The sequence below is a fragment of the Rhineura floridana genome, chromosome 21, assembly GCF_030035675.1.
Source record: "Rhineura floridana isolate rRhiFlo1 chromosome 21, rRhiFlo1.hap2, whole genome shotgun sequence".
NCBI classification, from domain to species: Eukaryota; Metazoa; Chordata; class Lepidosauria; order Squamata; family Rhineuridae; genus Rhineura; species Rhineura floridana.
Window position 1 is genome coordinate 16,405,482 of NC_084500.1, and position 25,055 is coordinate 16,430,536.

At 46.5% G+C, this 25,055-nt stretch overlaps 1 protein-coding gene across 4 annotated transcripts in view; it reads right to left on the reverse strand.

Moving 5' to 3' along the window:
• Positions 1-893: 893 nt before the first annotated feature.
• YPEL2 (yippee like 2) overlaps positions 894-25,055 on the reverse strand; it is a 45,329-nt gene continuing 21,167 nt past the window's right edge. For 3 of the 4 annotated variants that reach the window (XM_061605019.1, XM_061605018.1, XM_061605016.1), the window contains exons 2-5: positions 19,516-19,707; positions 10,220-10,263; positions 9,117-9,225; positions 894-7,792 (exon numbers count right to left, since the gene is read on the reverse strand). In XM_061605019.1, the coding sequence (XP_061461003.1) occupies positions 7,703-7,792; positions 9,117-9,225; positions 10,220-10,263; positions 19,516-19,632 (360 nt within the window). In that variant the 5' untranslated portion in view covers positions 19,633-19,707 and the 3' untranslated portion in view covers positions 894-7,702. Of the gene's footprint in view, positions 7,793-9,116; positions 9,226-10,219; positions 10,264-19,515; positions 19,828-25,055 lie in introns of all 4 variants that reach the window. The other variant, XM_061605015.1, reaches the window with a different exon arrangement.

Below are 25,055 nucleotides of genomic sequence, written 5' to 3' on the forward strand. Positions count from 1 at the left end.
CCAGATTCAAATCCCCCTCCTTCTCACGCACACAGCTTTTTTTCTCCTTTTGATCAGTTCTCATCACCATCGGGGTGCTTAGTTTCTCTCTCCGATATGTTCACATTTTTTGGAGAGTCTAGACCAGGTGAAGCCCCAGTGGCAAGTTATCTTCCATCACCATGGAAACAGTGCGGAGGCCAAGCGCTCCCAAGGAGGCTTCTCTTTTTCCTGCAGTCATGGAAACACAAAAGCTATAGAGCAGATGACTGAGAATGAAGATCCTCTGTGGGCCAAAAATAAAAATGTGTGTTTGTGTAGTGGGGAGGAGGCTAACTTATCTGGCCTTTGGAGTGCAGCTATTGGTCTCTTCAAACCAGGCCTGGGGCCCCATCAGCACCAGACATTTAAACAGTCCTGGTTTATCCCAAAGGATTCTGGGAACTGTAATTTGTTAAGGGCACTGAGAGTTGTTAGGAGGCCTCCATTTCCCCCACAGAGCCACATTTCTGAGTGGTTTAACAATCAATCCCTCTTCCCAGGGAACTCTAGCTTTGCCGCTCCAGATTTTGCTGAACTACAATTTCCATCATCCCTGGCTGCTGGCCATGCTTGCCAGGGTTGATGGGAGTTGTAGTTCAGCAGTGTCCAGAGGGCCAAAGGATACACAAAGGATATGTAGACACATGTCTACATATCAAGCGGCTGTTGACATAATAATAATTTTGGGTATACCCTCTGGGAATCTATTTTATTGCTTCCTTTGGATTTTTGATACATTGCATTGGATTACATTCAGATGCTGTGTTTTTAGTAATAAAGACTAGGGGAGGGTGAGTGTGAATAATTACCACTCCCACAGAGCTGTGGCTTTTTAATATTGGAAAACTTTTATTTTTTCTTTCAAATGAGCACCAACACATATCGTAAACAGGACAAACAATGCTTCCTTCTAATACTGAAGTACTATGTACAATATACAAACACATTTCGACGAGGGCAAAGACAAAAATCCAGAAATAAAACCTCAAACAATTACACGTTTATTACTGAAGCAAAACCTGAAGAATATGAAAAAAAACCCACAAATAACATACAAACAACATAAACCCAAGAAATAATTATACGCAGTTTGTAAACACAAGGGCATCCACACGACAGGCTGGTATTGGAAATATTGTCGCTTCGTTTAAAGAAAGCATTAAGGTGCCCATTGTACCTTACCCATAATGCTATTTTACTCACTCTTTCCGTGTGCAGTTTTATTTAAAGTTAAAAACCATTTGTTTTCTGTTTCTTCAACAGCTTTCCAGCTCTCTGCTTTCTTTCTCTTAAATTATATATATATATATTCCTGAAAAGCAACACACAATTATTCCAAAATGTTTCAGTAGGCAAAGTAAAGCATTTCTTCACTTATCCATCCATTTCTTTCACAGAGAATGGCTCAGAGGGGAGAGGGGAATGCAATCCTTCCTCACCAGTGAAATGATACAATGAAATGTAGGTTTAATACATAATTATCTTCGTTTGGGGAAAAACTCTAACACACGTGGGGGGGGGGAATTATGCAACCATAAAGAACAACAGATTTCCAATAATTTGTGCTGTTGGTCCACTTGGAGATTTACGGAAAAATCTAAGGAAAGGAAGCAGGCAGGAAGCAGACAACAGACTGAGGCCATCATTGCCGGAGATGTAAACTCTTCACCAGAATCTAGAACTACAAAAGCTCTGCAATTTGAAGAGCCTGGCTGGATAGAATCGGAGGTTGCCATCTTTTATTCCTGGTCCTGATCCTGTGCCTTTTCACCTGTCAGAATCTCCTGCCCCTCACCCCGAAAGCCTAAAACTGGAGGCTCTCATGCACATTCAGACCCGCTTATGATGATACAAACAGAAGAAGCTTGTGCCAATAGAGATGAAAAAGTGACACTCTTATGTTGCCAACTTGTTTGCCTCAAATTATTAGCCTTACTGAATTAGGCTGCTGCACACAGCCACCCTGGTAACACAGAGACTTACGGAAATCACGGAATCAAGAGATTCATCTGTGTGGCTGGAGGACACCCACCTGTGAGTAGTGCTAAAGCAACCTCGAGGCCACGAAGGAGCTCTGAAATCGATTCTTTGGTCTAGCTCAGAGGAAGCCTCCATGTGCAGATGCAGACCGAAGTGACCCAATACATTTGGTGGCACCCAAGGCAGAAAATGTAAATGCTGACTTCTTTCCTACTCTCTCCCTGTCCATCTCCCCCCACCCCCGGCATATAACAATAACATAAATCATTGACAGTTTTGCAAGCCCTGCAAATAAATGATTTCCACATTGTGCATCAGGACCTGTCTTTACCTGTCAAGAGGGAAAGGCCAGTGTGCTGCAAGAAATTAAATAATTAAAAAGGACCCTGTGAGTCTAACTAAAAGGCTACCTGATGCACCTCTTTTCCAGTCAGGAGGCACACACTGAACAGGGACTCATGCAGAGACACGCAAGAGATGGGCTTCTCTGGGGCAAGTGGAAGGAGCACAATTTCACCGGGGGGGCTGTTCTGCCAGTGGCCAGGCTGGGGGAACATCTGTGGGCCCCCTAGAGGTTGTTGGACTACAGTTCCCATGATCTGCCATACCACTGGCCATGCTGGCTAATGTTCCCCTGATTCAATCCTACACACCCTGTCCATTGTATCATACAGGCGTGTTTTCCAAGCTTCTCTCTGGATCTGTAAGGGCTAGAAACTTGAGGAGCAGACTCCAAGAGATAGCGACTTTAAAAAGACAAATGACACAAGCTTTGCAATAGCACCATGCAGGTTAGCAGCACAGTTAGCAGTCTCTGGGCACTCTAATGGAAGTCCCAAAGCAAGGAAATATTTCAACATCTGTCTCTACCTTCAAGAATGCGAATTAGCTCGTGTCCCTGAAGTTATTAACAAACTTAAAAATGAAACCTTGCCTCCATACAAGGTCCAATGGGAATTGTCACTAGCTGTAGAACTTGCTTGCTTTATTTTTCCTGCCCTGCTTAAGGCCAACTCCTTGCTTGATTTGAGCCTAACTCCTTGCAAATAAACAGGCCTAACAGTAATCTAAATAGCGGTATTATTTCCCTTTGAAGAACAGCTTGCAAGAGATAGCGAAAAAAGGATCTTAACAATTCAAAACTGTAACACACACAAGTGTTTTCGGGGGTCTGACCTGGGGGTGGGTAGTAAGCACCAGGTATGTTATTTTTTAAAATAAATTATCATTTACATCAAAAGTATATACATCACAAGATACTGCTTTGTATGGTATGTATGTATCATCATCAGAATCTTATTTTATATATGAATCAGGAACCCACACAGTTCCCCCAAATAGAGGGGGGGGGAATGGGGAGAGTGATATAACCCTACCAAATTATGGGAGGCAGAGGGCTGTAATTAAATACCCAACCTTTCTATCAGCCAAGGGTTGCTCACTGGGAGATATGGACGGCATTTCCATCTAGAATGTGTAAGATTTAGCAAAACGGCATTAGTTCTAGTCCTCAGGATTAGGAGAGAACTTCAACCCCTGCAACGCAATGCTCACTTTTACTCTACCTGTTGTACCTCCAATCCAGGAGACAAAGGCTAACCCCAGCAGCCTGGTACTCATCGGGAAGTGACGGCACCTTTCAACTGAGTTGGGGACGAAAAATGGCCAAGTTCTTTGGTTGTGCTGTAAAGACAGAGCTCACATTTCCAAAAGTCATTGCTTTAGAATGCAGTATTTTTTAAACATACAAACACAGGCCACTCCTCACTATACATTTAAAGCAGTGTTGTACCATTTTAAATGGTTGTGGTTCCCCCGCCCCACACACACACACAATGAATCCTTGGAACTGTAGTTTGTGAAGGGTGCTGAGAGTTGTTACGGAGACCCCGTTCTCCTCACGGAGCTACAATTCAATCCCTCTTCCCAGGGAACTCTGGAAATTGCAGCTCTGTGAAGGGAATAGGGTTCTCCTAACAACTCTCAGCACCCTGCACAAACTACACTTCCCAAGATTCTTGGAGGGGGAAGCCATGACTGTTTATAGTGGTATAACACTGCTTTAAATATAAAGTGCAGTTGAGGCCCGAGTCAGGCAAGGGGCCTTGTGGCCATCCAGATGCTGATGGACTCTGACTCCCAGCAGCCCGTGTGGCCAGTGATGATGGGAGCTGTAGTCCAGCAATATCTGGAGAGCCACAGGTTCACCATCCCTAGGTCAGGACAACTTTGGTCGCTTTCCTTATATCAAGAACGAGTGTGTATTCTAACAGCAAGTCATGGGTGAGTTAGCAGCAAAACCTAACGTTGTTAAGAAGCACTTGAGGTTAGTTTTAGCAGCACAAGAAAATAGACATTGTCTCTGAAGGAATTGCCTAAAGGATGGTTCAAGAATCAAATGACTAAAATATGGATTGCAGCCATACCTAATTATGGGATGTATTGCCAGATATACAATGGACACTGGTGACAGTGGACAGAATGGACGTGAGTTTTGGAGACTGGGCTTCTCAGATCCAAGCTAGGTATTGCACTATTAGGAGGAATAGCACAGCACACACCCAGAGGATGGGGACATTTTAATGTGCAAGTGTGACAACTCAGGAATGTCACCCCCGTGGAGAAATCGATGCCCCCAAAATGGAAAGAAACCATGGAGGTTGACCGTAGCAAGCATGCTTCTTGCGCCTGCTACTCATGGTAATAACAGGATTCCTGAATCAACCCTTTCAATCATGGAGTCATTGGTTGAACACAGCCTCAGGTCTGGACTGGAAAATGGGAACGGGGGCCTACCTCGTTGGGGGAAGGTGGCTGGTGCACACTGGGGAGGAAAGGCAGGGAGATCAAACAGTAAGTAAAGGCTAGTTCTACTTTCGTCCTTCCTGGGGACTTCTACAAGAGCAACCCTAATGCCTAAAGAAGAGGAAGACACTGGCAACCAGTGTGGGAAGATGGAGGGCTAGTTGAGGTTGGTAGCGCAGTGCCCCATTCGCTCTTACAGAATCGAACAAGGCCTGTAAAGCATTTTAGTACAAGCAACAATTATGGAGGCACTGATCTTGCACCATTAAAGCCAATTAATTGGTAAACTAATGACTTTAGTGAGCAAGTGGAGGTTTATTTTTAGAAAACAAAAAACTTTTTTTGCTGTTTTCTATTTGCTTACTAACCTCCCCTTAACTGAGAATTTTGCACTTGGCCTGTTGTTGCTGCTAACCTGAGTTAGTATCTCCCACACAGGAAGAGAAATCCCAAATGTAGGCCACAAAAACCATTGGAACCGAACAAACAGCTCCAAACGGCAGCACGGGACGCGGGCATTAAAAGCAGGCGCCCCTTCCAGCTCCTGCCCTGACAAGACGTGGGATATAGATCTCTTTCCTGCCACCAGATTGCGACAGGTTTTGCAGAGCAGATTAACCAACATGATTTCCAGAAATAAAGCTAATAAACAAATGAAGAAAAAAAGAGTGTTTTTTTTAAAAAAAAGACGGAAAAGGATTCATTTAGATGGGTACAAATTAATTCAGTTAAAAACAAGCTTATGTTACTTGTCAAACACCGGCTGCTCTGTGACGGAACACAAATTCACAGTGTCCTTGATCAGCCATGCATTGAAATGCAAAGAAGGGGTTGGGTTGGGTGGGGGCTATGAACCACCCGCGACTCTCAAAACCCACCCCTCAAAGCCTCCTCGGTGGTTCCCTCTCTCCATTTGAATAGATGGAGATCTGGAAGCAAACAAGAGAGATTCAGAAGAAGGGGGCTAACCCCCTCCCAGTGCATAACTCTGCCCCTTTTGTCCACCTAGAGCACTAATTAGTAATACTTCCCTTGCGCCTGCAAATCTTAACAACATTTTTAGCCAGATCGAGGGCTACAGCCATTTCTTTTAATCTCTCCGGCCTTGTACTGTGAAAACTGAGGCCTAGTGGCTTTCAGACTGGCGCTGAAAGCGAGCGCAATGTCAGGAGTTAAGATCCACCACCACCATTTCCTTGGAAAGGGTGATTTTGGCCAGCTAACAAAACCTGCCAACGCTTGTGAACTCTTACACTGAGCTGACTTTCTCCCCCCCTCTCCTAGGAGTAGCTGAATAGCTAGGCCAGCGATGAAAGGTGCATGTAGACCCCTAGCATTCGTCAACCTCAGGACTGCAGATGTTGCTGGACTCCAACATCCATCATCCATGATCACTGGCCATGTGGGCTGGGGCTGATGGGCGTTGGGAGTCCAACACCACCTGGGGACCCCCAGGACCCCTGCGGCTGCTCTAAGAGGCATTCTCCTCTCTCAGGAGGGGATGCCTCTTCTAAAAATAGAGACATTCCTCCATCTCTCGCATGCAGCAGGGAAGGCTACTTTCTCAGAGCAGGGGATTAGGGAGGGTAGAATGTTGGCCCTCCAGATATTGTTGGGACTACAACTCCCACCATCCCCCATGGTGGAGTCCAACGACATCTGGAGGGCCACAGGTTTCCCCATCACAAGGCCATAAACAGTCCTTTGCCTCAACAGCTGGACAGAGCCAAGCTGCCAGTCTTGCCCACGCTCAAAACACGGTCCCCAAGTGTAAAAACGTGGCCAAATTATTTGTCACCTGCAGAGACACTCCCCCCCCCACTGTGCTGTTATAGAAGACTCTTTAAAAAAAATGAGCGCAGATGGCCAAACTTATAATTTGCACGACTGATCTAGGTTCACTTTCCTTCACCCTAGCGGGACGGGTCAGACCCCCCCACCCCGGAGTAGTCAGGAGGCTGCAAGTTGCCAGCAGCTCTGTAAGGATACGGACCACCTCTTGCCTCCATCTGCGCCCTTCAAAAGTATTCCCCCACACCCCCAATTTGCTTTTGATGCAGTGCCTGGCTCCACTTCGCGCACCAGGCCCCTCGCGGGGGAAAACACGGCTAAGAACTTTAGGTCCCAAGATCACCACTGCAGCATTTGGGGTGGATCCATTCACTAGGAAACAAGAGATAGGGTTGGGGGGAGAAGAGCAGGAAAGAGAGCTCAGCCCCAAGGACTCTGAAACCTTCCCTCTCAATCGAAGGTTAGTACAAGAAACAAACGTCCGAAGTGACCTCTTCCAGACAAACCAAAATAAGAACAGACGCACCAGTCCAGGGATGTGTCTAGCAACGACTTTTGGGTGACAGTCTTTGAGATGCTGAGAGGGTAACAGCCATGAGGTGTATATATATATATATATATATATATTTTGTGGTCCTCAAGTTTCAAGCCATTGTTGATCAGGATTTTTTTTTTTAAAGGCCAAGCGGGGGGAGGGGGAAGGCCTTATGCAACTCCCACCTGATATCTGACAGCGCTCCTTCCCATGTGCCAGGACCCTTGGATGAAAAACAACACCCCAAAACCCCACCAGCTTGCACTGAGCCCAATCCAATGCCAGAACACAGAGGGCAAACAAGAGGAGGGGGTGGGAAGTTGACCAGAAGTTTGACTTACAAACAGATACCAAAAGCATAGAGACGGAAGTCGATCAGGATGGCGAAAAGGAGGGTGCGAGGAAGCATCTCAACACGATCACAATGACAACAGCCCCCAAATGCATGGAGCCAAGCGGCTGTCAGTCACTCGCTCATAGATATTATTATTTTAAGAGATAAAATGTTCGGTTGCATGACGACTCTCTCTCTCTCTCTTTCGGCTTGCAGGCATACGGTCTCCTCGCCATTCAATCCCAGCCATTATCTTTGATCATGTGAGCTAATTCAATGATGTACTTGCCTTCTTTATATTTTTGACTGCTTTCAAACGCATGTTCCTTGAAAACAAAAGAGGGCGTAAAAATAAAACCAGAAAGGAGCGGGGAGAAAATGCCCTCACTTCACAATATTTTAGGATGTTGTGGAGTTGGAAAAAGGTTCAACCAAAATGATCAAGGGGATGGAGCAAATCCCCCACGAGGACAGAGTGCATCATTTGGGCCTTTTTAGTTTAGAGATAAGGAGAATCAGGGGAGATACTATATAAGTGTATAAAATGATGCATGGCATAGAAAAAGGGGCAGAGAAAAGTTTGTCTTTCTCTCGTTAAACTAGAACTTGTGGACATCCAATGAAGTTGAATGTTGGAAGGTTTAGGACAAGACAGAAGAATCACAGAATAGTGGAATTGGAAAGGACTTCACGCAGCGTGCTGGAATTGCTTGTTAAAATGTTTCTAAAGTTGTTGCTTTTTAAAGATGTTTTTAAAGAAGTTTTGTTTTAATATGTTTTAAAGTCTTTTTTTTTAAAAAAAGATGTTTTAAAGTGCTTTTAGTGTTTTTGTTTGCTGCCCTGGGCTCCTTCTGGGAGGAAGGGCAGGATATAAATCAAATAATAAGTAAGTAATTATAATCATAGCACACGATCCGAGGTAAGAACCAAAAGCCTGGATAAATAAGGTTTTCATCTTCTGCTTAAAAGTTGAGGATGATGGTGCCAGGCATGCTCCCTGAGACAAGCATTCCGCAGTCCGGGAGCCATCACTGAGAAGGCCCCGTTCTTGTGTTGCTGCCCTCCACACTTCGCTTGGGGTGCACACGAAGAAGGGCCTCAGATGGCAAATGCAGAGTCCAGGTGGGCTCACATGAGGAGGGGCAATGCCAAACATAAGGCTTTCTAGGTCAAAACCGGTACTATAAAGCGAGGAGGGAATCATAGCTCAGTGGTAAAGCACATGCAGCGTCAAACCCTGGCTGGAGGATCAGGCGGTCTCTGTGGCTAGGAGTGCCCATTTCCAACTCCAGCTCTAGCCCCTTTTAGACAGAGATGGCTTGGCCCTTAATACTCCCTGCTCTGGTAGCTTCCAGACTGGAAGGGAATGGCTGGGAGGGCAGCCTTTGTGCTCACCCTTTAAGAGGGGTGTTGGTTGAGTATTTTAGTCTTTGCTTTGTTGCTGTTTTCGGATCTGATTTCAATGTCTTTGTCATTTTTAGTTACACTGTGTATGACGCTTTGAGGCACTTGGGGGCAAAAATGTGAGTTAATTAAATGGAAACAATCCCTGTGCACGAAGATGCCACGATAGAAGGACTCTATAGAGTTAAGATGAAAGAACACACCAACCACCGCCACCCCTCCACACACAGAGGCAAGGATACTCACATATTTCCAGCCCAGCGTAGTTTTGCAGTTTTCACAGTAAATGTCGGCGACCGCATGCAGTCCCGTTAGCAACACCCGTTCTTCTGCAGGACCGCAGCCCACATTAACTCTGCAAACAAATGGGGGGGGGGGACACAAGACGTCTTAATTCTAAGAGCCCCTTCCCATGTCAATTTCCCTGGAGCAGCTGACGCCACATCCACACCAAACATTTAAAGCAGTATCATACCAATCTAAACAGTCATGACTTCCCCCCAAAGAATCCTGGGAACTGTAGTTTGTGAAGGGTGCTGAGAGCTGTTAGGAGACTCCTATTCTCCCTCAGAGCTACAGTTCCCAGAATGCTCTGAGAAAAGAGACCGATTGTGAAATCACTCTGGGAAGTTTCTAGTCCATAAGATCGCAAAGATGGGCTTAAGGTGAACAGGTGTTGATAAAGCCTGGTGAATTGTCAAGGTGTGGGAAGGACAGCTGAGCACAATGTCCACTTGTGGGATGGGGGAAAGCTTCAGAGTCCTACACAGGTCTTTGTCTCTCCTCTTGACTAGCCAAAAGTATGCACCCGTTTAAAATTGCAGAATTGATCCAGGTTTCAGAAACGTCTTTCTGGCCCGACTAGAGTTTCAACTAGTCCACCACTACGCTGTCCACAGCTGGCCAACCAGATGCACACAACCAGGGCATGAAGGACACTGCACTTCTTTATTGCTTCTCTCTCAGGAAATTGGGTTTTTTTCCAAGGTAAACTGCCCCTGAAGCTGGAGGTTCTATTCGGCCAATTTGTAGAAGAGGAGTGGTCTAATCCCCTTTTAAAACCCACCTCAGTACAGCTGGCTAACTTTGACACCGGACTGTGTGGGAGAAAATAGAAATGGATACTCTGAAAAGCTACCATGATGTTTTATGACAGGGATGGAGCTGGGGGGGAGGCGGAACCTGTGGCCCTGCAGATGTTGCTGAACTCCCAATTCCCATCAGCCTCAGCCAGCATGACCAATGGTCAGGGGATGATGGGCGTTGGAGTCCAGCAACATGTGGAGGGTTGCAGGTTCGCCGTCCTTGTTTCGTGATGACAGACAATGGATAAAAAGCAAGACACTCACACTGAATTGAAGAGATAGGCTCGCCCTTGGCTTCCTTGGAAAGACTGTAAGGCAAACACAAAAAATGGGTGGGGGAGTTGGTAATGCTGAAAGTCACTCCCTGGCAACAAACAAACCATCAGTCCCCTAATAAAGTTTTGGCAGCAATCTGTTGTAACTCAAAGATGTCAGGGCTGGGGGCACCCTTGAGCACAGCACACTCTCCATATTGCCCCTTTAAAACCCAGCGGACTCTGGTGACGATGAATCCGCTTCACTTTGCCTCCGATCCTCATGGGTGCTCTCCGCAAAGCCAAAATAAAAAATAAAAAATACCCCTACTGCCTGGTACGGGTGGCAGTGGTGGATGTCAGCAAATGCTGGACCTTGCTGCCCTGCGGAGCAGTTCAGGGGGAAGAAAAACCCCCACACACAGACAGAAACGGCTGTGCAAGGCAACGTCTGCAAAGCATCAGGAGGAGATGTGAACAGGGGAGGCAAGAGATCTCTGCAGGGTGTGAGAAGGAGAGAAGAGGGGGCCTCCATTTCTCATTTTAAGAGAGAAAAAAGTGCTTTATTTGCATCAGGCAGTTGCTTTTAGAAATTAAAAAAAGAAAGAATTGACTTGCAACATTTCCAGACCTTGAATCACACCTAATTGACATGACAAATCCCAGAACTCCTGATCCCAGGGTCCTTTTTTTGAGAACAGTTGCCCATGTTGACATAACAAATCCCAGACCTCCGACCCCCAAGGCCCCTCCCCTTCTCCAGTCACCTAAAAAGGAAGTTGGGAAGAATGAGACTGGCCTGGTTTCCTGCAAATTCTGTCCTCAAGTGACACTGGCAACCAGCTCTCCTCTGGACTCAACCCTCCTCACAGGTGCCAGATACCTTTTGAGCCAGCCATCAGAGGACCAATCACATCAAATGGCCCGCCCACAACCACAACCCAACTAGCCTCAGTTTAAATACCTTCCCATCTGATTTTTGCAAGAGCAGAACCCTCCCCTCCCCTCCGACCTCTGCATATTTGCAAAGAGGCATTTGGTTTGTATTAAAGTTGTGGCAAGTAAAGTTTCCATGTCATGCAAAGGTTTCAAAGGGCCACACACCCTTTGTGAAGTATGTTAAGCACAGGACATAGACAGCCAGACTTTGGGGGGGGGGAAAACTGGTCATAAAAATAATAAAAATCCCCCACACACAACGCAGCTCAAAGAAGCTAGAAGGATTGGTTTCTGAGTTTCCATCTGAAGAGAGGAGAATATTTCCTCCGCTACTAAATGCATGGCAACCACCCTGTGCTTCCAACAGAGCAATCACTTTCTTCAATGTCTAGTGGAAGATCGACCAGATTATTAGTCCAGGCTTGCAATGTTCAAAGCTGATGGCAATTTGTGGTATATATTACTATTAAGCTGGCAAGCTGGCACTCTCCAAACGCTGCTTGATTCTTTTCAGCTCCAGTCGGCACAGCCAGTGGTCAGGAATGATGGGAGCTAGAGTCCACCAACATCTGGAGGGCTACAGGTTACCCATCCCTGTACTATACAAAATTAGGTTTCATCATCAAGGGCTCAAAGGTACCAACTGTCCCCAGATTTAATCATTATCATCATCACTGATCAAGTCAAGAAATCAGAAGAAGGCTAGGACTGGGGAGGGCAGCTATGAGAGAACTAGAAAAGGTCCTCAAATGCAAAGATGTATCACTCAACACGAAAGTCAGGATCATTCAGACCATGGTATTCCCGATCTCTATGTATGAATGTGAAAGTTGGACAGTGAAAAAAGCAGATCAGGGAAAAATCAACTCATTTGAAATGTGGTGTTGGAGGAGAGCTTTGCGCATACCATGGACTGTGAAAAAGAAAAATAATTGGGTGTTAGAACAAATTAAATCAGAACTATCACTAGAAGCTAAAATGATGAAACGGAGGTTATCCTGCTTTGGACACATCATGAGAAGACATGATTCATTAGAAAAGATAATAACGCTGGGAAAAACAGAAGGGAGTAGAAAAAGAGGAAGGCCAAACAAGAGATGGATTGATTCCAGAAAGGAAGCCACAGACCTGAACTTACAAGATCTGAACAGGGTGGTTTACGACAGATGCTCTTGGAGACCACTGATTCATAGGGTCGCCATAAGTGGTAATCGACTTGAAGGCACATAAGAACAACATCATCACTGATTACCTGATTGCCTGGGGGGGAAACCTGACTCGCCATAGGAGACCAAGCACCATTCCCAATATTCCCAGTATGGTGGTCCAAAGCAGAAAGACCATGTTTTGCCTTGAGATCACCTGTGATTGAGGTGAAGCTTTAAACTAGAGACTTAGCTCATTCTCTCAACTGTGGGACCAGCTAACTCGCACTAAACAGGAAGTGTTTAGACATCTGGGTGCACAAGACGGGTGTAAATTAATTTGCTGCCTCCTGACCCCAGTTTTCAAATCCACCTGATTTCATGGCTCCATAACACAGGCCTTGCTCAGGTCTCTGTGCCAGAAACATAGCCAAGAGACTGCTTGAATAATTCATTTTGCAACTCTTCTTTTTCTCTCTCTCTCACACACACTCTGCAGGGTTTTCATCTGGCTTAAAAAAAATGTTTGATTTAGCCCCAGAGAGGGACCAAATCACCATAGAAACATTTAGCAGATTTCAGATCAGAAAGGTCAAACCCGAAGCTGTTGATCCCTCTCAGGTCAGACAGAATGATTCAGATCTATTTTTAATCAGCGTTTGTGGTTCCTATTCCCTGCTTTACCAGCCCACCAGTTCAGAATCCCTATCAGACGCTTAAAAAAAAAAAGTTAAAAATCACCTCCTCCCTCGCAACCTCCACAGAAACAGGCCACAATACACTTCTGGATTTTGCAACCTTTTAAGAGAACGGGTGGAGGGAGAGAATGGAGTTTAAATTAGTTATAGGAAACAAGAGGAAAGGGCTGTAGCTCAGTAGCAGAGCATCTGCTTTGCATTCCAAAGGTCCCGGGTTCAATCCTCGGCAGCATCTCCAGGTAGGGCTGGGAGAGACCCCTGCCTGAAACCCTGGAGAGCCACTGCCAGTCAGTGTAGACAATACTGAGCTAGATGCAGGCAGGGTCTGATTTTGTATAAAGCAGCGCTCTACGTTCCTACTTAAACCAGCCTTCAATTCAGAACAATGAGGGCTGGAATCTTTATTTTGTTTTGTTTTATGGCAAAGGGCTGTAAGCTTGGTGGCAGGGCATCTGCTTTGCATGCAGAAATTCCCAGCTTCAGTCCCCAACATCTCCAGTAGCGCTGGGAGAGGCCCCTTGGCTGAAACCCCAGACAGCCATTGCCAGTCAGTGTGGACAACACTGAGCCAGATGAGCCAAGGGCCTGAATCAGTATAAGGCCGCTTCCTGGGTTCTCTGTGCAGATCCTGGAGGTGAGCAGGACCCTTTGCTATCATTTAAATGCAATCCCTCCACCGCACCTTGTGGCAATGAGTTCCATAAGTCAACTGTGTGTGGTGTGAAGAGGTCCTTCTTTTTGTTTGTCCTGAAAATCTTCCCTATCAGTCTCATTGGGTGATTCCAAGTTGAGCTTCCCCCTCCACACTCGCCACCCCTCGGTCATGAGCAGAGCTTGGAAAAGTTACTTTTTTGAACTACAACTCCCATCAGCCCAATCCAGTGGCCATGCTGGCAGGGGCTGATGGGAGTTGTAGTTCAAAAAAAGTAACTTTTCCAAGCTCTGGTCATGAGATGGCCAGGTTGGTTACCTCTTCCTCCCTTGAGAAGTACATAGAGCTGAAGGAGGAAGCTGAAAGAACAACACTCTTTTCTAATTCCTCTTTCATCTCAATATGTTTTTCAAGGCTCCTATTGAATCTACGGGATCCGACTTTTATCCAGATTGCTTGGGAAAGCAAAGCATGTGTGCACACAGACACACACTTTATTTTTCTGTGCGTTGAGGGGACACGCTGATTTGAGGGGGAGTAGAAGGGACCAGAAGTAGTGGTGCCCACAGCTCTCGCTCAAAGGAAACTCTCAGTTACCCATCTGGAAAGCGGAGATAATACTGTCTTTTTTTTTTACTTATTTATTGTGAAGATTGCCGAGTTAATGTACTCAAAGAGCACTAAACACTCAGTGTTCTATATAAATGCCAATTCTTTATATATAATGCTACCCTTAGAGGACTCTCACTCTCTCTCACACGTACACAAAGAAAAACAGTCAAACAAAACTAAGCAAACCAATCCTACTTTTGAGGGGGGGGGAGAAGGGCAGAATGGAGATTCATTCCATCGAGAATGGCAGTAGGGAAAAACAAATGAAGAGCTCAATTGTATAGATTTACTACTGGGGGGAAAATTAAGCTAGTAAAATTACTTTGGCAAGTGTAATAGAAAAACACCAAGATTTATGGTCCTGACATTTATGACTAATCAATGGGATGTCTGTTGACTTGGTTGATATCCAAAACATTGATCCAAAAATTAAAGGAAGAGGGGCTCGAGTTAAAAATGAGTCATACGCGTGATGCAGCAGCTAAAAGGGCTGATGCAATTCTAGCCCGCGTCAATAGAAAAGGAGTGTTTTCAAATAATGAGAAGTAATGGCCGCAGTCTATTCTGCTTCGGCCAGGTCAGTACTTACCTAGAGTACTCTGGTCAATACTAGCCACAACAGGTTTTAAAGAAAGATAATCAACAAACTGGAATGCACCTGGGGGGACAAGGGAAAATATGGCGAAGGGTTTGGAGACCAAGCCCTGTGGGAAAGGCTGAAGGAGCTAAGTAAGTTTAGCCTGTCGATAAGAACATAAAAGAGCCTGCAAGATCAGGCCGATCTAAGCCAGCATCTTGTTCTCACATTGGCCAACCAGATACCTACGAGAAGCCTGAAAGCAGGACCTGGATGCAACTGAACTCTCCCCTCTTGTGATTCTCAGTAACTGGCATTCAGAGTACTAATGCCTCCAACAGTGGAAGGCTATGGGAAGGGCCATAGTTACGTGGTAAAGCATTCCGTTTGCATGCAGAAGGACATGGCTCCAGTCCTTGGGATGTCCAGGAAGGATTGGGAGAGACTCCTCCTCTGAACTCCAGGACAGCCACCCCCTCTGGGGGTGGGTAGTTCTGCATATCAGTAACAGAAGGGATTGAACGAGTCCATTGGAATTATTTGCCCACCCCATCCCCAAGGAGTCCAGCTAGAAGGTGCTCTGAGGCTGGAGCCGTGGAGCACGCAGAGATCCACCGGGCGCCCTCATCTGCGAGCCATCTCAGGTTAAACCACCCAGCTTTGGGCTTCACTGTCCTGTTTTTGTTTGCTTCGCAGATGCCCCTTACCCAGGAAGGATTTTTAAAAGGGAGAACAGTGCAGACAAAAGAATTACCAAGAGGGCTGTGGCTGAAAGCCCTACAAAAATCTGCAAGCCAGTGGGAAAGAATTTTGCGCTGTCTGAGTACTTGGACTGGGAAAGCCCATTCGAAGAGAATTAAAGAGGAAGGTGTGGGAGACCCTGCAAAGCATTCTCTACATATTTCCATAATTAAGTGCATTGCTGTTGGATTATTCCTTTTTTTTTTTTTAAAGGAGGGACAGATTGAGGCATCCAAGGCAGAGAAAGCAGCTTATTGTCAGAGCTTGGAAAAGTTCCTTTGTTGAACTACAACTCCCATCAGCCCAATCCAATGAGCATGCTGGCTGGGGCTGATGGGAGTTGTAGTTCAAAAAAAAGTAACTTTTCCAAGCTCTGCTTATTGTTACAATGGTATGCGTGTATATGGATGGATGGATTTGAGAAACCTGCAATATGCCATCCTCCCCGGCCTTTCTGCACATCCTCCGTGCATTTGCTGTTGTTGTTGCTTTGGTCTGGCTGGAAATGTGTCCTCAAACTCTGATCTTGCTTGCCTAGGTGGGGGACAGAGAGGGGTGTGCGAGGGTGTGCGCACACGCAGAAAATAGCCTAAAGTAAAATTCACATTCATTGCTCCGCCCACTTTTTTGCCTCTGGCTCTTCCCGTCACTAGCATGTGGCCCTCAGGCGGTTACCTAGAAGAGAATGTGGCCCTCAAGTGGAAAATGATTCCCCACCCCGCCGTTTAGGGCCTCCAAAGCTAACAGCTGGCCCCCAAATCTTTTAAAAAGTGTTTGCGCTGCAATTGTGCGCCCTCGGTTGCATGCTCAGAAGAATCCCCTTTCCTTCCTGCTGCGCCGCTCATGCCACCCTTTGCGCAGATCGCTGGCTTGCTGGGGTCAATGAGGCGGGGACATCAGCCCGGCAATCTTGTTCTTTTCAGAAGGGCAACCAGTGCCTTCTGCGGGACCTTCTGTCCCGCTCCCTTATAGGCCTTCTTCCTTCCTTCCAAGCCACTGCTGCCTGTTCGCTTGCCCTCTCCCTCTGGGCCCCAAAGCAGGGAGCGGCGGGGGGGATGCGATTTCCATTTCCCAAATCCTGCCACTGCTTGCGCGCTCGGAGACAGAGAAGAGGCCAACAGGCAGCAAAGAGGACCAGGCAGCACTAGAGAGTAGCAGGCAGCGGCGCTTGGGGCTCACTGGAACTGGTGCGGCGGGAAGCCCAATAGGAGGTGGTGCCAGAGGCAGTGACAGGCAGAGCAGGGCTAATGGCAGGCACAGCCAATCAATTCTAATTTTTGGCCCCGTCCTCTTCCTCCCTGCCAGGCTCTTTCCACAAGGGCAAGACTGAGATTAGGGAGGAGGTCGTTGACAGCCAGGGCCACTCTCTGGACTGGCTGTAAATAAGGAGGCTGACAAGAGCAGCGCAGACCGAGGTTGGCGTGGCAGTCCTCCATCCGCCCAAATGGACCAGCCACCACCGGCAGCAGTGGGCCCCAGGCAGAAGGCCGACAATGCCGACCCCTGGCGCCAGTCCTAAGCACAAGGGGAAAAGGGGAAAAAAGAAGCCACATTATTGATCACAGGTAGGGGATTTAAGACTCTGTACCTAGCCCAGAATCGAGCTGCCTCAACCACATGTGCAGTAACCCAACTCCCTTAACTTTTCATTTGAGATAACCCAAGTTTCCAGACCTCATTACGTACAGCTGTGGAGGAAAGATCTGCAGTATTGGCAGCAGCGAGAGGGTTCCACAAGAAGGGGGCACAGCACTCTGCACATAGTCTGGGAGGTTCTGGGTTCGAGCCCAAGCTGGTCCCGAAACATCTAAAAACCCCTTTAGTTGTTGCTTCTAGACCTGCTGATCCCGTTTACAGCATTAAAACGCTTCTGCAAAGAAATGGATCCAAGAACCCACAAAAGGAAACCCTCCAGCGACTGCCCGCCGCTCTGCTTTCCCTTCGGAACTCCTAAGAACTTTCTTGGCCACACAAGAAAGCCACAAAGTGGATCTTCTTACAGATTAAGATACAATGCAGCTGAAACAAAGCACTTTCACCCTCGCACCTGCCAGAGACAAAAAAACAAAAACAGAACAAAACCCGCAACCCAAACCACCCAATGAGCAGGCAAAAACATAGAGAATAACATTCAAAAAGTTCCCAAATGCTCATTTCCCGGAACGGATTTAAGGGGCCTGCTTAAAAGCGTCGTTTGGCAATCAGTTTACCTCCTTGAAATAGAAACTGCTGATTAGGGCCTACCTTCCCCTTTGGAAAACAACGCACCTACGTGCCAAAGAAACAAACAAAAAGTCTGCAGCATCAGTTTTTGGAAGCGGAGGGGGTGGGAGCCTGCAAAAGGCAAAATATTGCATGGTGGATGGAGGAGTGTTGGGCCTGCAGGACAAATGCGGCCCTCCACAACTCACCATCTGGCCCTTGGGACTCTCACCATCTGGCCCTTGGGACTCTCACCATCTGGCCCTTGGGACTCTCACCATCTGGCCCTTGGGACTCTCACCATCTGGCCCTTGGGACTCTCCCCGAGGCACACCCCCTCCTCAGCCACACCTTTCCCCAGCTCTATTTCATATCCCCCCCCCCTTGAGTGTTTTCGCCTGGTTGAAATTATGTCTTTGAACTCTGATTAGGGCCACATTCATGCCACACTTTTCGTGCACTGTTATTCCACTTTAAACAGTCGTGGTTTCCCCATCAAAGAATCCTGGGAAGGGTAGGTTGTGAAGGGTGCCGAGAGTGTTTAGGAGATCCCCTCTTCCCCTCACAGAATGACAATTCCCAGAGCTGTTTAACAGTCAGTCCTTCTTCCCTGAGAACTCTGGAAATTGTAGCTCTGTGAGGAGAATAAAGGTCTCCCAACTGCTCTCAGCACCTTTCACAAACTACATTTCCCAGGATTCTTTCTGGGGGAAGCCATGACTGCTTAAAATGGAATAATAGTGGACTAAATTTATGCTGTGAATGTGGCCTAAGTCTCTTGCCTACCTAGAAAGTGGAGAGAAAGCTGTGCAGAAACTAGGTTCCTTACCAAAGGTAAAATCCACATTTCTTGCTCCGCCCACTTTTGCCTCAGGCCCTGCCCACCACTGGCATGTGGCCCCTGAGAGGTTGCCCAGAATGAAACGTGGCCCTTGGGCTGAAAAAAGTCCCCCACCCTTGTTGACGAGCAGTCTCTCCGGGCAACCAAAGCAACTCCCCAAAAGCCAACAGGTGGCTCCAGACAGGTTCCCTAAAATGGCCCCTCCCTTGGCACACTGCGAGCCAATCGCTTTTATCTCAGCCTGACCTACCTCACAGGGTTGCTGCAAGGATGAAACTGGGGGCAGAGGGAACCCCAACAGAGGAACATCAGGATAAAAATGGTATCAGGACTAGGTGAATAAAATACGTGAATATAGTCGCTGCTGCTCTCTGTGAAAGTTATGGAAGCAGAGATAAGTGATTTGAATAGGCAGGGACACTGAGGATGTGAACTAAACTAGCACTTTAGTACAGGAACTGGAACTGAGATTCAGTGCGGTATAGCGGTTAAGGTTTCAGACTAGGAGGGCGGCGGGAAGAGATCAGATCGCTGAGCGACCTCAAGCTAGTCACTTACAGCCTCACCTACCTCACAGGACTCTAGTGAGGATTAAAGTGAGGGAGAACAACCTTGTACACCCTTCCTTGGAGGAAGGGTAGCCATCTTGTCGCGGCTTCTTGGCCTAAGCATATTTTTCCATGGGCATTATCATCCAAGGAGGAAACCAGGCATTCCAGAATCCCGCTTCCAGTTAAGGGAAGCCCACCACCGGTTCAACATGGGAACGTCGCAGAAGAGCCCTGTCAGATCAAGCTAAAGGCTGATTTCGTCCAGCATCCAGCGGCCAATCAGATGCCTCTGGAAGGGCGGGACGGCAAGAAGCCCCCTCGCCGGCAACGGGTATTTCCGACGCATACCTTGGAAATGAGTTCGTCGTGATTGGCGAGGTGGGCTCTGCAGTGGATGCAGCTGTAGGTTCTGTGGCATGAAGGCAGGTAGGCCTGAAACGTCTTGGACCTTGTCATCTTCACCATTGGCGCCACGGAACGCTGCGTGAACTCGGGGGTGGCCCACGAGGTGCTCCCACAGGACGGGTCGCAGGGAAAACACTGGAACACACAGGTAAAGGCCGTGATTTGGCAGGGGGCAGGTGTGGGGAGAGCTCCACACACCGGCAATGGTTTCTGGGTAAGAGAACCTGGCGCAATGGCCGGTCGACCTGCACAGACCTGCGTCAGGAAAAACAGAAAAGGGAAAATGAAACAAACGTTTTTAAAACAAAACTACAACACAGAAACTTAAAACCGTTCAAGTTCCGGTTCTGACTGAGGAGCCCGTTATTTAGCAAGAAGGAAATTAAATTTAAAATATGCCCAGGTTTACACACACACGGAAATCTCTCAAGTTCCAGTTCTAAATGAGGAGCCCAGGTTTACACACACAGACACAAACAAACCTAAAACTTTTCCAACTTTTAGTTCTGGATGAGGAACCCCAGTTATTTTGCAAGAAAAAAATTAAATTTAAAATATGCTCCAGGTTTACTCTCTCTCTCAAATCTCTCAAGTTCCAGTTCTAGATTATACACACAGACACAAACAAACCTAAAACCTTTCCAATTCTGAATAAAGAGCCCCAACTATTTTACAAGACGAAAGTTAAATTTAAAATATGCCCAGGTCTACATGCACACACAGCTGAAATCTCTCAAGTTCCACTTCTGAATGAGCAACGCTGATTTTTCTGCAAGAAGAAAAATGCGTTTTAAATATGCCTGGGCTTTCCCAGGGCTTCTAGAAACAGTTTTGCAGGTTTACTCAGAAGTCAGTCCCAGCTAAGCCAATAAAAAACTTAGAGAGCATGCCTAAGACACCAGCCTTGGTCTCCAGCTGCAGATCTCTCTGAGACTTTTAGCAGAACTGGGAACACTATAGGTTTCTTTTTAAAAAGGGGTGGGGGTGGGGGAAAAGAACTCAGAAAGCATAATGATGCTTTCACAACACAGAATACAAAACAGGTTAGGCCTGTTTGGTTCATGACCAGGATTCAAGTTTCTAGACCTCTCTTTCTCTCTCTCCATTTTTCAATCAATAAAGTCTGCTCAGATGCAGTTTTACAGTCTCAAACGTGTCTACTCAGAATTGGCCTCCACAGTCACTTATGGACCCACTGTTAAAGACCTTACCCTGGAAGACAATCTTACTCGCCACGAGTGATTGCCAATGAATGACTCAGAAATAAACTCAACGGGACTTAATCCCAGGAAAACAAGTGCAGGATTTGCTGCCTTACACTCCAGGCGTTGCAAATATGGGGACAGGCTGTAGCTCAGTGGGACAGCATTTGCTTTTGCATGCAGAAACTCTCAGGTTCAGTCCCTGATGGCATCTCCAGGTGGGCTGGGAGAGGCTCTTGTCTGAAACCCTGGCGGGCTGCTGCCAGTCAGTGACAGTACTGAGCTAGATGGACCAGTGGTCTGATGCCTATGCAGAGCTTGGAAAAGTTACTTTTTTTGAACTACAACTCCCATCAGCCCCAGCCAGCATGGCTACTGGATTGGGCTGATGGGAGTTGTAGTTCAAAAAAAGTAACTTTTCCAAACTCTGTGCCTATGTTCGTAATAGAGAGCACTTCAGCCTGGACCCCTCCCAAATCAAGGCAATTACCCAGGGCTGGGGACACCTCCGACTCTCCAAATGTTGCTGGAATCCATCAGCCTCAACCAGCTTGGCCAATGGTCAGGGATGATGGGAGTTGTAGTCCAACAACGCCTGGAGGGCCACAAGTTGCCCCCAGCTCCGCCTTAGGGACATACCACGGACCTTCTTCTAATTTAAAAGAAACATCATCAAACTTCTAGTCCTTTTACTTACGCAGATAGTTTGCCAATACGAAATAAAATCTGGTAAATGAGTGGAGTCAAGGAAGTAGGACGTTAATCCTACTGTGTTCAATGGGGTGTGGTTTGAGAGCCAGTGCGGTGCAGTGGTTAGAGTGTCAGGCTGGGACCTGGGAGACCAGGGTTCAAATCCATGCTCAGCTATGAAGCTCACTGGGTGACCTTAGGCCAGTCACTGTCTCTTTCAGCCTAACCTATCTCACAGGGTTGTTGTGAGGATCAAATGTTTATATACCACCCTGAGCTTCTTGGAGGAAAGGTGGGATATAAATGAAATAAATAAAATAAAACCTATCCTTTGGAACTCCCTCCCCTTAAATATCAGACAGACACCGTCTCCGTTATCTTTTCGGTGCCTACTGAAGACCTTCCTCTTTCAACAAGCCTTTTAAATAGAGACCTTATCCTAGTCTGCATCTTTTTAATAGGTTATTAAAGCTTTTTTTAAAAAAAGATGTTTTTAAAGCTTTTAAAAAAATGTTTTTAAAGATGTTTTGTTTTAATATATTTTAAAGTCTGTTTTTAAGATGTTTTAAAGTGTTTTTAGTGTTTGTGTTTGCCGCCCTGGGTTCCTTCTGGGAGGAAGGGCAGGAAATAAATACATAAATAAATAACAGGAAAGCATGAGGTCAACTGGGTGGTTATTTTTATTGAATTAAATGGTGCCCATCTTTAAACAAGGTAGCAGGTTCTTTTTTAAAAAAAAAAATCACTATTTTAAAATAAAAGCACATCTTTAAAAAACCAACTTCAAGCAGCACGATGCATAATTTTCTAAAACCAAAACCACAAACACATTGTTTTAGTCATATGCTGATGTTATATGGGTTTAAAATAAATTAAAAGGCAATCTTATCGACTCAGGATAAAATGACATGCCACACTGTTCATGATTAGCAACTGGCCACTTTTTATTTCAAAGGAGGAAGAAAAACAGCTCCCCAAGCCATTCTAGAATGTGGCCCTGATCCAGATTGGGGGCCCCCACATCAGTTTCCTGCTGAAAATCACCTCTTACCCCTGAAGGTAACTGCTTGTTGTAAAGAGTACTTTTGGGAGCCAAACAGCACATGGAGAAGACTTCTGTTGAGCAACCACCCACAAATCCCTTATCTGCCTTTATGGTCCCAGATGTTTTTTCTCCAGTTTTGTTGTTGTTATATGCCTTCAAGTTGATCACGACTTATGGCGACCCTATGAATCAGTGACCTCCAAGAGCATCTGTCATGAACCACCCTGCTCAGATCTTGTAAGTTCAGGCCTGTGGCTTCCTTTATGGAATCAATCCATCTCTTGTTTGGCCTTCCTCTTTTTTTACTCCCTGCTGTTTTTCCCAGCATTATGGTCTTTTCTAGTGAATCATGTCTTCTCATTACGTGTCCAAAGTATGATAGCCTCAGTTTCATCATTTTAGCTTCTAGTGATAGTTCTGGTTTAATCTGTTCTAACAATTATTTGTCTTTTTCGCAGTCCATGGTATGCGCAAAGCTCTCCTCCAACACCACATTTCAAATGAGTTGATTTTTCTCTTATCCACTTTTTTCACTGTCCAACTTTCACATCCATACATAAAGATCGGGTTTCTCCAATTTAAAAGCGACTAATTTAAATACACTTTCCCCAATATTAAACCTTTCCCCAATATTTAGCACAACGCAATCTTGTGGCTATAATCATGGGGCATTTCTTCTCTTTTCTGTACAGTCACTCCCCGCTTTCACACCCGTCCATGTATTAGCTAGTAAAAAAACCAAAGTAATTTTATCATTTGGCCATCAGGTAACCCGGAGGGGAAGATCCCTAGCAGATGAGATCGAAGGAAAAACAGCAGAGGTTAGTCCCTAGGCTGGCTGAAGAAACTTGCCTAAAGCAGAAAGGATGGCTCTCTGAGAAGGTGACCTTAAGCTGTTTCTGTGCTGCTGAACTCCCCCCCCCCCAAGCAAAACCCTCGCAAATGGCAAGACAACAAAATAGCCCCTGGTTTAGCAGAGCCTGCCAAGCTGGTTCAACAGCTGATATGAGATGTGGACCAAAATACCGCAGGGGATGGAGGCTGCAGGAAAGCCGAGAGATCCCAATCGATCGGGCAGGTGCATGCCTCCTTCCCACCAACCTCCCCAGAGAAAAGGGCCTCAGGGATGTTACAACAGCCAGACTGGCCCACGCAGGAATCCCAGGGACATTTAGAGGACACACCGTGCGCTGGAATAAACTCAGCCATACATTTAAAGCAAGCACAACTCCCCCCCACAAAGAATCCTGGGAACTGTAGTTTTGTTAAGAGTGCTTGGAACTGCAGCTCTGTGAGGGGTAAACTATAGTTCCCAGGATTCTTCAGGCTGTGTGTGTGGGGGGAAGAGAATATGCTTTAAACGTATGGTGTGTACACCACCTTAACTGCAGGAAGGAAGTAGTTTAGAGCTCCTGTGATGCCAAAGCCATCCGCCCACGGGAGAAGGCTGACTGTGGCCTCTCTGCACGATTCACTGCTCTGGCTGAGGATCCTTGCACAAGCATAACAAGGTGGTAGATTCTACTACCTCTGTAGACTCTACCACTTCAGATTACAAGAGAGACCACCTTTGCATTAACAAACAAAAGCTCTCTTCAGGGATGTTTACTGTATATACCCATTTTCACTGGTGCACTAACTTTCTTGGGTTTTTGAGGGGGGGGGATTTAAAGGCCACAACTATATTGAAAAACATGGAAAATCAAACTCATGATTTGATCCCTGATGGAGGCGAGTTCTTTAGGTACTGATACTGCAAATCACCGCAGATGTTTTTGCGCTGGGCATTACAGGATGTAAATATAGTTCCCCCCTGCTTGTTTGTTTCTTACTCAAAGTTGCGGAAGCACCTTGGGACAGCTCCTTGAAAGTTCGGACTAAAACTCGCAGCGGATTCGCTGCCCCACCGACATCGGAGCCACTAATCTCCACTGCTTCCCCGCCTCTGCAGTTAGAGAAACCGAGGGAAGGGCTGGCATTGTCAGACATGCAAAATCTCCCTAGCTGTCCACCTTGTCCCCTGCCTCCCTCCCCACCAGGATCCCTGTTCCGCTCCACCCCAGGAGGCAATGACAGACGCGAGCAACTAGCTGGCCTCATGAATTGCTGAGCAAGGCCCCCTGCTGTCAACACCAGCATAGTAAACTCAGCGCTTTTCAGCCTAAAAGAAGAAAAAAAAGGAACACAGCGCTTTGCAGAAATGCCAACCAACCAGATTGCCTTTTTCCCCCTCACAAAGAAGGAAAACCATCAAGATGCTCTGGGCTTGCCAGCTCCATTCCAGGCATCTCCAAGCCCAGATTAGGGGAGGGAGGGGCCATAGCTGAGTGAATCCCAGGCCTGGGGGCCAAACGTGGCCCTCCAGAGCTTTGTATCTGGCCCTCAGAACTCTCCCTGTCCACACCCTGTCTATCCAGGCCACACCTCCCTCACTGGCCCTCCTTCGCACCGCGAGTATTTTTGCCTGCGCCCTTGAACTCTGATCATGCTTCTTGTCAGGATGGGGGATGGAGAGAGTGTGAAAGCGTATTGGATACAGGGCCACA